Source organism: Urocitellus parryii, chromosome 6 (assembly GCF_045843805.1).
Source record: "Urocitellus parryii isolate mUroPar1 chromosome 6, mUroPar1.hap1, whole genome shotgun sequence".
NCBI classification, from domain to species: Eukaryota; Metazoa; Chordata; class Mammalia; order Rodentia; family Sciuridae; genus Urocitellus; species Urocitellus parryii.
In genome coordinates, this window is record NC_135536.1 from 121,385,878 (window position 1) to 121,398,976 (window position 13,099).

At 49.6% G+C, this 13,099-nt stretch overlaps 1 protein-coding gene across 5 annotated transcripts in view; it reads right to left on the reverse strand.

Moving 5' to 3' along the window:
- The window catches only part of Rasgrf1 (Ras protein specific guanine nucleotide releasing factor 1), a 103,503-nt gene that overhangs the window by 73,801 nt on the left and 16,603 nt on the right, over positions 1-13,099 (reverse strand). For 4 of the 5 annotated variants that reach the window (XM_026400541.2, XM_026400540.2, XM_026400537.2 and 1 more), the window contains 2 exons: positions 10,734-10,840; positions 3,196-3,343 (listed from right to left, as the gene is read on the reverse strand). In XM_026400541.2, coding sequence (XP_026256326.1) covers positions 3,196-3,343; positions 10,734-10,840 — 255 coding nt within the window. Of the gene's footprint in view, positions 1-3,189; positions 3,344-10,733; positions 10,841-13,099 lie in introns of all 5 variants that reach the window. The other variant, XM_026400538.2, reaches the window with a different exon arrangement.

A 13,099-nucleotide genomic window follows, 5' to 3' on the forward strand; every position in this document is an offset into this window, starting at 1 on the left:
TAGTCATGTGACTTGCTTTGTCCAGTGAAATGCGAGACTTGTCATGTGTCATTTGCCACGATCTTTCCCCCCATTGAGTGGCCAATGAATTTCTTTCTTGTTTTGCTTATTTTTTTTAAAAGATTGGTGCATTATAATTATACCTCATATTGAAATTTGTTGTTACAAATTTGTACATGCACTGGGGCGGGGGGTACTGGGGATTGAACTCAGGAGCACTCTACCACTGAGCCACATCCTCAGCCTTATTTTGTATTTTATTAGAGGCAGGGTCTCACTGAGTTGCTTAGTGCCTCGCTAAACTTCCTTTAAACTCGTGATCCTCCTGCCTCTGCCTCCTGAGCTGCTGGGATAACAGGCAAGCACCACCACGCCTGGCTTGAACAGTGAATTTCTTGATGACTGAAGCTCCTTTGGTCTGTGTCCTGGTCTCTGAGGGGAGGAAGAAGATAGAGAGGCACAAAAAGAGAGAGGTGGGGGGAGAGGGAGACTACAGTCGGATAGCTTTATCAGTATGGGCTTTCTTTCAAAGCCATCTTTTAAAACCTCTTTTGCCTGGCAGGGTAGTGCAGTGCACTCAGTTGGAAGTATTGCTCCAAATTCCCAGCAAATGGGCCTCTGCTGCCACTTTGAGGCAAGATGCACGCACGCACGCACACACACACACACACACACACACACACACACACACACTCTCCTGATTGTCCTATTTTCTGTTCCCTAGCACCAGATAGGCCCTTTACACCTGTAGCCCTTCTCTGGCCTGTAACCCCCTGAAACCTTTCCAGGATCTGCATGGCATGACCCACACCCTCCCAGGCTCCAAAATGACTCACTTCCTGAGTCCAAACTGACTCCCGTAAGGAATCAGGGAAGGAGTGAGGCCCCAGCACCAATTACTAGCTTTGTGACCGAGGGAGTCCATATCATTTTCATTCCCTCTCTCACTGGAGAGATCACCTACCCAGAACTCTCACCATCTTGCACCATGGCTGTTATGGCACTGGTCACACCCTACCACAACAGACCTGAGAGGCTGAAACTTCCATATCCTTGGTGCCTGCCACAGGGTAGGAACCCACTTACTCATCAAGCCCTTATCTACTATGTGCCAGGCAAAACAGAAGTGTTAAAGGACACTGCCCGGCCCTCAAGGAGTTCCCTCCCAGTGGGTGGAGGGACAGACACACATGGGGCCAGTTCTAGTGCTGTGTGCAGAGTTTGGGAAAGCCCAGGGAGAGACGGCAGAGAGCATGCTCTGGGTCTGGAGTCCCCCAGGAGGAGTGCTTGAACTTAGGATTTCACCAGGTGGGAACTGTGGGGAGGAGAAGGGCATTCCAAACAGAAGCACCGGCATGTGCAAAGGCCAGGAGGCAAGGAGACAGCTGTGGAGTGCTGGCTACTGCCTGAGTGACTATAGAGGAGGGGCTTGGGGAAGAGGGTGAGACTCAGTGAGAGAGGGAACCAAAAATGATACTGGACTCCCTCAGTCACAAAGCTAGTAATTGGGTGCTGGGGCCACACTCCTTCCCTGATCCCTTACGGGAGTCAGTTTGGATTCAGGATCTGTGTGGGGCTAGGATAGATTCCAAAGATTCTCTACAGAGAGGAACTGATTCCAGAATGAACCAGGTGGGTTGAGAGGGGCCGTGCTGAGCTAGGTTCTGAGAGTACGAGGGGTGGGTTGGGTGGTGGTGGTGGCAGTGGGGGGCCAGAGGTTCTAGGTAGAGTGGGGAAACAGGCAGGCAGGAGACCTGGGTCCTGGGTCTGGGTCTGTTGCTTCCTAGCTGAGTGAGACTGGACAGGTGAGTCGTGCTGTCTGAGCCTGGTTCCCCCTGTGAAACGTGGTGACTGACTGGTCCTATAGGAATGGCTGTGGGGACAGATGAAGGAGGTCTGACAGTATCTGCTGCTGGGCTAGAGAAGGTGTGTTGAACCTAAAATTTTTTTTGAACATGAAGTTCCAAGTTGATGTTATTACTAGTTCAGAGCTTTGTTCCTGCGGGGCAAGGAAGAATTGGTGGCTTTAGGTTTTTGAGCATTCAAGAACTGGTTCCACTGGCATGTGATGGGGTCTCATGCACAGAAAGCTCTGTACTTGGTAGGTCTGTTTGGGGCTTCAAGCTCTGCTTTTGACATTTTGGAATTCTTGTTAATTTCCTCTTTGAACTATGTCTTGTAAGAGGAGCCTGTTGGGACTATGACACACCCTGGAGGCTCAGAGCCTCGGCTCAGGTTCCTGCCTCTCACTGCCCTCTTGCCTCCCTGGATGGGTTCTTGGCTGCTAAGCCCCATCCTGGGTTTTAGGATCTCTGCTACTCTCAGACCAGGGAAGCAGATAATGGAGCCAGCAGGGGGAGGCTCGTGTCTCATCTGAGGGGGCCTGGGTATAGGTGAGGGTGGGATCCAGTGGACACCCTGCATTAGGTGGATAACTCAGAGGACCGAGGAGGTGGGTCCTTATGTGATATGTCCAGATGGTTCTAAGCATTCTGGGAAGGTGAGGGGGTAAGAGGGCAATAGATTATTCAGTGATGGGGGGACCATTAGAGAGGTCACTGACCAAGAGCCAGTGTGTCCCCAAAATTAATGTAAAAAGGATCCCCCGGGATGTTGGTTAAATCCAGGAGGCCTGGGGTGGTGAGATTTTGCATTTGCAGCTGGCTCCAGATGAGAGGCAAGCTGCCTCCTTGCTGACCACACAGCCAGTAGCTGGACTCCAGGGGTGCATCTGCCACAGCAGGGCCACTGCTGCCTGGTGAGTCTCATGGCAGGCATGAGAAGGGGCCACCTTGGGGCTGAGCTCCTAGTGCATACTAATGACCTACTAAGGACCCTGTGCTCTCCATAATCCTGGGCTGTTGGTGCAGAATGCTTAGCCACTGTGGTTCCAGCACAGTCTAGGAACTTGCCTATACCTGAGCTCACTCAGTCCTCATCCCCTTGTCAGGTAAATATGAAAGACCTTGTTTTACAGATGAGGAACTAGGAAGTAGGAGGACTTGCTCCAGATGGCACTTGGTAAGTGGCAGGGGTGGAACGTGAACCCAGGCTGACCGCAGGACCTTTCCACTGGGCAGCATGGCCATCTTTCACATTCAGTGGCTGCAGCCAGTCCTGCTCCCATCATTCGCCCCCTTCCTGCAGGAGCCTGGGCCCTGGCCAGCCCCCTCAGATCCCCAAGCCCGCAGTCACCTCTGCTTTCAGCCGCTCTATCTCGATCTCGCCGTCCTCGATCTGCTGGCGAAGCTGCTTGGCCACCGTCTTTTCTGTCTCGACGATCTGCAGCAGGTGCAGGTACTTCTGCATCAGTGCCTCATGCTCGGTGGCCAGAGTCCTGTAGCTGTGGACGGAGGGACACAGAAGGTAAGATGCTGCCTCCCTGTGCCCTGGTGATTGCTCCAGCCCCTTGCAAACCCCAGTCACTCCAGGTGTCTGGAGAAGGAGCACACACACAGCCTCCACTTTGGGAGCTTTGCACTGGGAGGCCTGTCTTAACCTGTCTCTCCCTCCTTCCTCGCTGGGTTAGCTCCATCCTCTTCCATAGGCTGGTTCTGGTCCCAGGTGAAATGCTATCCCCAGGAAGCCTTCCCTGGTGGCCACCAGGCAATGCATGGTGTTTCCTCAGCACCTGGGCTCCTGGCCACATGATGGGTGGCAGGGGCCATATCTGTGTTGCTTGCTCCTATACCCCTGGGGTACAGTGTCTTTTCCTTAAAAGGCTCTCAGTGGAAGAAATGCTTGGGGGATGGATATTAAGCTTTGCAGGAGAGTCAGGCACATACTTTTCACTGTTTGGGGACATCTGAACAACCTACACAGTGCACATGACTGCCAAATTTTGAGTCCCAGGCTGCTAGTGCTGTTGGATCGATGAGGGGGGCAGCAATGAGGACTTGCAATCAGGTAAGTCCTCATTGGAGGAGGAGGTCACCCCAGGGAGGATAAACCCAGGCTTTGACTCCAAGCCCAGTGCACTGGACACACACACTTCAGAGGGCAACTCTGGGTGAAAGACTTGTGTTAGGGGTAACTTGTAACAGGGCTGGGTAGTTAGGTGTTGCCAGATCAGAGGACTCCCCAAAGGATAAGCAGAGGGTGGAAGAAATGTCTCATAATTTGTATAAATAGCAGACTTTAGATGTGTAGAGCATTAGAACAGAGGTGGAGGTGGGGGACTTGGAAGGTCAGAGGTGTCATGGCTTGTGTAAGGTCACCAGGCCCCTAAGGAGAGAGCCTGGTCCACTATGTTCCAGCCTTGGCCCTCTCTCTGATGCCCACAGCATCAGTGGGGCCATTTGAGGGTGTCAGAGCTGGGGAGGACTCTGATTCCAGTAAAGAAGGTGAGAGAAGACTCTGAGAAGGGGACCTCAATATCCTGGGGGAGGTGTCTGTCCACAGGGCCAAAGCCAGGGGCCTTGAAAGGCAAGTGTGTTTTATTTTATTTTATTTTTTTATTTCTTAACATACATCACAATAGAGGAGTGCATTACATTCATATTTTTTTTATATTTCAATTCTTAATATACCTTTATACCACAATTTATCGAATCTCTGTTTGTATATAAGATATGTTGACACCAATTCACGTCTTCATACATGAATTTTGTATAATGATGGCAAGTGTGTTTTCTGATTGGGAAGGAAGGTTTTGAGCTCTTGTGGCCTAACAGGTCTGGGGCTGAGGCTCTCTGTCTTCCTCTTTCTATCCAGGAGGCCTGGAGTCGTGAGATTCTGCATTTGCAGCTCCCCACACTCCTACTCCCTGTGTGCTCCAGCCCACCTCTACCTCAGAGCCACCCCTTCCCACCTTCTCTCCCCTGCCCCAGCACAGCCCCGTATCTCCCTTCTCAATGGTGAGGAGCTCCCCTCTTCCCTGTGCATGCCCGTCAGGGCCCCTCAAGCCCCTGTGTCAGGTCTCTGCCTTCCCATGCTTCCTGCCCCCCTTGTGTTAGCAACCGTCCTGCTCCATGTAACCCTCTCAGCACACAAAAAAGGTTCAGGTAGCTCCCCTCTTAGGGCACCACCAAGCTGTCCTGGGCCTCCCTGACTCCTGCTTTGTTGAAAGAGGGCCTCCGTGTCCCCACTGTCTCTTCCCCTCCCCGTCTGGCATTTCCCCCAGCACTTGCAGGAACTGGGCCCCTCTGTCTCCTATCTGCCAATTGAGGGCACTTTCCCACACTACTGTCCAGCTACCCTGGACACGGCTAGTGAGTGGGGGCCAGGGGAGGGAGGCTGGTCTTTGCTGCACACGGGGAGCCTGTCACATAAGCTCACTAAGCCTCTGTGACTCTTGAGGTAAAACAGGACAATGATAGCTTCCCTACAAACCCCAGGTTTGAGGTGAAGACCTGGAGGGTCTTGGTGGGAAGCAATTTTACAATAAAAGTGCTGCACCAAGGTGGTGACGGGGCCAGGGCAGCTGCAGAGTCCTGTCCCCTGGTGGTGTCAGCAGGTGCTTTCTGTGGGAGAGGGGAGGGGTGGGGGAGAGCTGCAGCTGCACCCCGGAGAGGAGGAAGGCGTGGATCCCCAGGCCAAGGACACCTGGTGCAAAGACCTAGAAGTGGGCCTGGGCAGGAACCTGAGGGAGAAACCTGATCTGAAAGGCAAACCCCTCTTCTTGTCACACCACCCCCTAGAGATAAGTAACAGCTGTGAGAGACAATTCTTGGGATTACAGTACTATCTGGTTAATATGGGGAGTTTTGTGCTCCTCTTAGGAAAATGAAGACCAGCTTTTAAAATTTTTTTCCAGCTGCCCAAGAGACTTAATTGTCTCTACTTGCAAATGAAATTCAGCAGAGAACAAGGAGTCTGTTTCCCTGCTGCCAGCCTCCCTGACCTGAGCATGGAAACCTGCTTCATTAGCCTAGATCCTACTAATGACACCTTGTTGAGCTTCAGTAGGAGAAGCCTCCTCTGCAGCGTGGTCCTCTTGCCCCACCCTGACCTCATCCTTCCCTCCCCCTCTCATCCTCCCTCCCAACATCCATGAGGAGCCACTGGGTGCCTCCTTCTGCAAGCACTGTCCTTACGGACTCACGGACTCTCAGAGCTAGACAGGAACTCAGGGATCATGAAGGGCCGTTGGAATGGCCTCATGTGATAAATGAGGAAACGGAGGCCCAGAGAAGGGAAGCAACTTGCCCCAAACAACAGTGGGTCGGCGTCAAAGCTGGCACTGGCTCTGTGCCCTCCCCTACCAGGTGGCCTGGTTCGGGATCTAGTTCCTTGCTGAAATGCAGACTATGAAACGCATTCCATTTTATAAATCTACACACACACACACACACACACACACACACACACACGTGCGCCACAGAGGCATCCCATAATACTCGAATGATATACATGCAGTGTGAGAGAACATTGTGTCTCTACATAATATTAATACCCTACCGTGCTTATTTTTGTGCATAGAATGTGTCTATTAAGTCTATGTAAATAAAAACTAAATTGGGAGTATGTAAAAATACTGTGGAAGAGAGCCAGTGCCTCCTCTCTCTCTCTCTCTCTCTCTCTCTCACACACACACACACACACACACACAGGATACAGCAGGAAGGCTAATGTTGCCCCAGGTGCTGCCCAAGAGGCCTCAGCCCGGCCAGGTTGGCCGAAAAGTAGTCCAGGGAAGGTGACTCAGTTTCCCTTCTCAGTGACCATCATTATGCCTTCCCCAGTCTCAGTGGGAGATCCTCCTCTGAGGCCAGTGGGCTGGCCCAGGCTCTAGGACTTGGCAAGCAAAGACCAACAATCTGCCCAGCCACTCGCACCTCCCCCTGCAGCTTCCAAAAGATGCAGAGTACAGAGAGGTTTCTGTTCAGAGGTAGGTGTGTCCCTTTGCCCAGCTGCTCCTTTTCGGGGAGGGCAGGCTTCTGGTTTGGGTGGAATCTGCCTTACCTGGGAGTCACAGAGCCCTCAGCTGTGAGTCAGGATCTGTGGCACGGCATCTCCCACTCAGGCAGATCCCCAGGCCCAGGCGACACTGTGTCTCAACTGTCTGTGGACCGATGGACCCTCCCTCTGGGCTGTTGTAAGGAACATATGACACTCTTTGTGTAGCATTTTGTAGATTCTCGAGGACTGTGCTGGGGACACACTGTACAGATGGGCTGCTGGAGGCCCAGACTGGCCTTGCAGGTCAGGTGGTTTGTTATTATTCCATTGGCTGCTTGGAGCCAGTTTTCAATTTAGTGACTTGCTTTAAAAATGACTGTCCTCTATCAGTGGCAGGCAGGATCCTAAGACTTCTGGCCCTGCCCAGTTTACCTGTCCTGCATGAGTGGAGTGGCTTTTACTAGAGCCTACTTTGACATGAGCCTACTGTCACTAGGTCATATTGATATGGCACAGGTGACATAAGATAGGGAGATTATCCAGGTGGCACACCTAATTACACAAGTCCTTGAAAATGAGGAGCTTTGTCTGACTAGGGGGAGAAATCAGGCTGAAGAATCTTTGGCTTGAGGGTGGAGGGGACCATGTGGTGAGGAATGTGGGTGGCCTCTATTTGCTGAGATCCATCTTGGCTTACAGCCAGCAAGGAAACAGGCACTTCAGTCCTACCACCACGAGGGACCAAATCCTGCCAACAACAAGGAGAAGGCTGGGAGTGTATTCTTCTCTGAGCCTCCAAACAGGAGCTCAGCCAGCAACTCCGTGATTTCAGTCTCTCAAGGTCCAAGGCAGAGACTTTGGCCAAGTCCTGACTTCTGATCCAAAGAACTGTGACATAATGAAAGGACATTGTTTGAAGTTGCTAAGCTCGTGGTGACTTGTTATGCAGCAATAGAAAATAGAAATATTCTCTTTCTAAATAAATCATATCGTATCACATATCATTGTTTAAATATTTGTAGTTTAATATGCATGTTGTGAAAAGCATAGTTTTTTTGTTTTGTTTTGTTTTTTTGGTACTGGGGATTGAACCCATGGGTGCTTAACTATTGAGCCACATCCCCACCTCTTTTTTATTTTTTATAAATTTTGAGACGGGGTCTCTCTAGATTGCTTTTCTGAGCTGTTGGGATTACAGGCATGAGCCACAGTGCCAGGTGAAAAGAATAGATCTTAACTACACAATTTGATTAATTTTGATGAATTTATAGACCCTCATCAAGATAACAAAAATTTCCACCACCCCAGAAAGTCCTATTAAATCCCTCCCTAGTGAGTCCCTATCCCTGAAGAAACTACTGTTCTGATTTCCATCATCCATGGATAGTTTTGCCTCATACAGAATTTTATATAACTGGAATCATATTGTACTATTATAGCTTGTACTATTATGCTATACTCATTCAGCATATTGACTTTTAAATTCACCTGTTTCACTGTACTTAACTTTATTTGACTCCTTTTTATTGCTCAGCAATATTCCATTGCATGGATGTACCAATGTTTGCTTGCACATTTGCTTGTTGATAGACACTGTGGCTATTTCTAGTTTTTGGACTACTGTGCATAAAGCTGTTAAGGACATTTGCATATGAGACTTTTTGTGGACATTTTTCATTTCTCTTGGATAAATACCAAGAAGTAGAATTGCTGGGTAATAGTGTAGATGTATGTTTAGCTTTTTAAGTGACTGCTTAACAATGTTCCAAATTGGCTGTGCAGTTTTACACCCTCTTCAGCACTGTGGAGAGTTATCACAGTTCCATCCCCTCTCCAGCAACTGGTATTGCAAGTCTTTATCATTTTAGCCTTTTATCATATGGGTATTGATATTGTCTTTAGAAAATTTTTGCATTAATGGATATTCTTTGTCAATGTAGTCCTGGTTATCAGATTGCACAACAAATTAGAATGCTATAATGCTTCAGTACTTACAAAGTCCCTTGATGTAAATGATCCCATTTGAGTTAAATGAAATGTTTGACCTTCAAAACAACCCTATTATTAGTTCTACATTAATGTTGGGGAGACTGATGTTTAATTGTTCTCCCTGAATCTGGGTTCTTCTTCACTTAGTTCTGTCCTTGACAACACAAGCAATTTCTATTTCAAATCATAGCTTTGGTTACGTTACTCCCCCTGACATAAAACCCTCAGTGGCTCCTATTGTTCACAGAGGAAAGGTCAAACAACTCAGCAAGATATTAGAGATCAATTATGGTCTGATGTCAGCTGATTGTCCAACCTCACCTACTTTCTAACACCTAAACTTTGTTTCTACATTATCCTTGTAGTTATCTTTCCTGTATTACTGCTTTAAGTAAAAGGCATTTTACTTAAAGGTTTAAATGCTTATATTTAAACTCATCAAATCCACTCTCCAGTCTTCCACTCAGGTCAGATTTATTCTATCTGCCTTCCCCAGATTCCTTCATTTCCCTGCAGATGGAGTTCATGTGTCTCTCTTGTAGTGTATTGTACTTGACACAGCCTTGATACCCCAGAGTTATTTGTGCGTAGGACTAATGTCTCCCCGACTAGACTATGGTACCTCAGAGTTGTATCCATCTCTGGTCTACCCAGCACCATGCACAGGGCCTGCCTTTATTGGTTCATGTGTTAGTTTCTGGTCTCCATATCAAAGGACTCTCCTGGAGGACAGAAATAGAGGTGGCCTAATTCCAGGGCTTAGGTCATTGCTATGGTCATAATAAGTGTTTCTGTTGTAATAATTTTTGGTTCCAAGGCTAACTAGTCTGATTCAAGACTCAAAGAGGGGTCCTGGGATCCATCCATCCATCCAACCATCTATCCATCCATCCATCCTTCTGTCCATCAATCCATCACCACATATACTTTCAACACTCCTCCACTGTTCCATCCATCCATCCTCGATTCATGCATCATCATCTTCCACATATAAACTCAACATCTAGCCTTGTATCCACCCTCCATCCATCCATGCATCTTTGGGTTCTTCCAACCCATGTTTGCTGAGTACCATTTCTATGCTTTTATTAGTCCCTGAAAATGTGAAGAATTATACCTGGTCCCTGTCTTCAGGAACTTAGTCTTATAGAAAGGCATCCATCGCTAAACTGAGCTAGAAGCATCTATTGCCTGGAGGGTGAACCTGGGTTCTCCATGCTCAGCTCTGGCAGGGGATTGTTGGTTCCGGGGCCACACCTCCACCCATAAATCCATCAATTCCCTAGGACCCAAAAAGGACTCATCCAGCTTGGAGCCCTCACATTCACTGTAGCAGATACTGTCATTTGCCTGTTCTTCCTCCAACCCCTGGGCCCAGTGAGTCTCCCTCCAGAAAGGGAAAGGATACTGCTGAGAATGCGGGGAGGAGTAGGTCTAGGAACCCTGAATATCAAAGTTCAGAAAGGTGTAGAAAATTTCAGTACCTAGATGAGGAAACCAAGGTCCAGGGGGAAAGTAGGACCAGTCCATGGTCACACAGCAAATTAGTAGCTGAATCTGGGTTAGAACCTCCACACCTGAGACTTTGGTAGCCAGAAAACCCTTCTACCAAACTATACCACACTTGGTATCCCTAACATTTAAATAGGAATTAGTCTGGTGGAGCAGGGTGAGAAGCTGCAGTGCCATTCCTGATGGCCTCTCATTTCCTGGGGTCCAGGGGTTCAGCCCCTAAGGGTGGCCCTTGCCAAGAAATGCCGTCATTCTACCCTTCTCTCCTCCTTTTCCGCAGCCTCTTCTGTCTGGGGCATGGGTTTGCAGAAGAACAGGGTGCTTGATTTGGTCTCTTCTGCCTGGACTGTTGTGTGGGGGGCTTCCTGCCCTGGGAGTGGGGTGAGACATACCTGGCATGAGCGATGGCTGCCACCCACTCGTCGCAATCCTTTGCATCCTCTGTCCTCAGCTCCAAAGCTTTCTGATTCTCATGGGTGAAGTTCACCGTGAAGTAATGCTGTGCCAAGAAAAAGAGAGCCCAGTCACCAGGGTGTCCACGAACCAGCGACTTCTCCTGCTGTCAATCTAGCTGTTTTGCCAAGCGCTCTCTGCGATATCAGCCAGGCATAGATCCATTATTGTGGCTATTGGAATGCTGTTCTATTTAGTGGTTTCATACTCTTGATTAAAAAGCCTTTTGTACAATGTAACAAAACCTATGCTTAGGATGTAACAAGGAAGCAAAACCCACAAAACCCTATTTGCCAACAAATTACAAAAAAAGCCTTTTAAACCATCAGGCATGCTGGAGGGAAGGCAGGGAAAATACCAAGGGAACATCCCCTTTGGGAATTGGGTACCAATTCAATGCAGTTGCATTTAATTCACTCCATGAAACCTGACTAAGCGCTTCTCTGAATCCTGGGGTTAGAGTGGTGAATCAACAGACACAGTCCCTATGAAAATCCACGGAAAGCCACCTCGGTTGGGTGCAGATGACTGACTTAGAGCTGAGTCAAACATGGGGCCTGCCTGCCCACCCCCTAAGGTCGCAGGGAAGTAGAAGAGCCAGACAATAGACATGCATCTGCAATATTGTTATGTGAGTTAAACACCCATAAAGCTCTTTGAACAATGCCTGGCACTTGGTAAGCACTATCTCCATGTTTGCTATAATTAATGCAGTGTGATCACTACTGTACTGGAGGTAAGAAAAAGAGCCATGGGGCGCAGAGAAAGCCACCCACTGATTTAGCCCGGAGAAATCAGAGAGGGCTTCCCAGAGGATGGGACATTGGTCCTAGTTCTATTTCAGTTGGCTGGAGGACTGGGGGTTCCAGTTATAGCCCATGGGATGTTGGGGACTAGGGGAGCAGGAGGGGTACATTATGCATCCAGTACAGATGGCTGAGGGCGGCCCCCAGGTGCCGAGCACTAGAGTGCATGTGGGAAGAGAGAGTAGGGAACACTCCCAAGTCTCTGCTCTGGGCAACTGGAGGGTGGGGTGCCATAAACTGGGGTCCACTAGCAGGATGACAACGGGTTTCAGGGGGCAGGGATGGGGAAGGGGGACAGACATGCAGATTGTGTGGGTCATGCCCTGAGAGGCAGCCTCAGGGTGGAGATGTGACTAGGAGAGGGCTCAGTCAGATAGAGGGCAGATGAGCACCCTGCGGCTGCCTCCTGGGTCCTGCAGGCCGTGGGGACGCTGGGAGGAAAGAGAAGGGGAGGGTGTCAAGAGGGGTCCTTGGCCCTACCATTTGGAGGGTGCACCAAGGGCCAGGCACAGTGTGGCACTGTGCCAGAGATGGTGTCTCTCCCTCAGTGTCCAGGTGGCAGGGAGCAGCAGCTCAAGGGGTGGTGTGCCAACTAATTTTAGCTTCTGCTGACATTCATTGTATTTCTGTTAATTGTCGTCCTAGGTGGCAGCCAGCATGTGAGTGTGTGTGTGAGAGAGTATGTGTGTGGGGGAAGCCGGAGAGGGACTTGTTGCAGAGTCAGTGTCTCTCCTGGTTTCCTAGGAAACAGATAACCGGGGCTATAGAATGAAATGTCAGCTACAGCCTCAAATAACTGAATTTGAAGGCTCTAGTGGGCACCTCACCCCCCGTGAGAAGGAAGCAGGTTAAAAACAGAGCTGCAGGTGGCTTCCCCATCTCTGGAGGGATGACGAACACCCCAACGCTCATCTTTAATGATCTTATTCTTTCCCCCACATCCACTATCTGTCTGAGAGTGATGAATCTGAAACTCAGAGAAGTCGAACTACCTGTTGAAGGCCACACAGCTGGAATGGAACACAAAAGATGACAAGCCTTCCTGGACATTGACTCCTGCCCTGGGCTTGGCTCCAGAATGCACGGATGAAGAAAGCAGGGTCCCTACCTCAGAGGAGCCTGTAGGAGGTGAAGCTCAGGATTCTACCTCAGACCACATGGGTGTGTTCAGGGTGGTGTGGCCTCAGATGGGGTTCTAACTCAGAAACAGGTCTGCTCAGCTCCACACAGGCACAGCAGGGTGGCTAGGCCCCTTTAGAGCCTCCAGGGGACATCCCGGGGCTAGATGGTCCCATTGTGGCTCACAGCAGGAGTGGCTCCTTCCCTGAATTACCCTGGGCGTGGCTGAGGCCCCCACCTCCTAGAAGCTTCTTCCCAACTAGTCCTGCTTCAAGGAGAAGCAAATGGCTCCCCGACACCCTTGAGGAACCCTCCCCCTGAAACATTGACCCTTGGAAATCTAACCATGGAGAACCAAGCCAAGGAGACCTCTAGGCCTG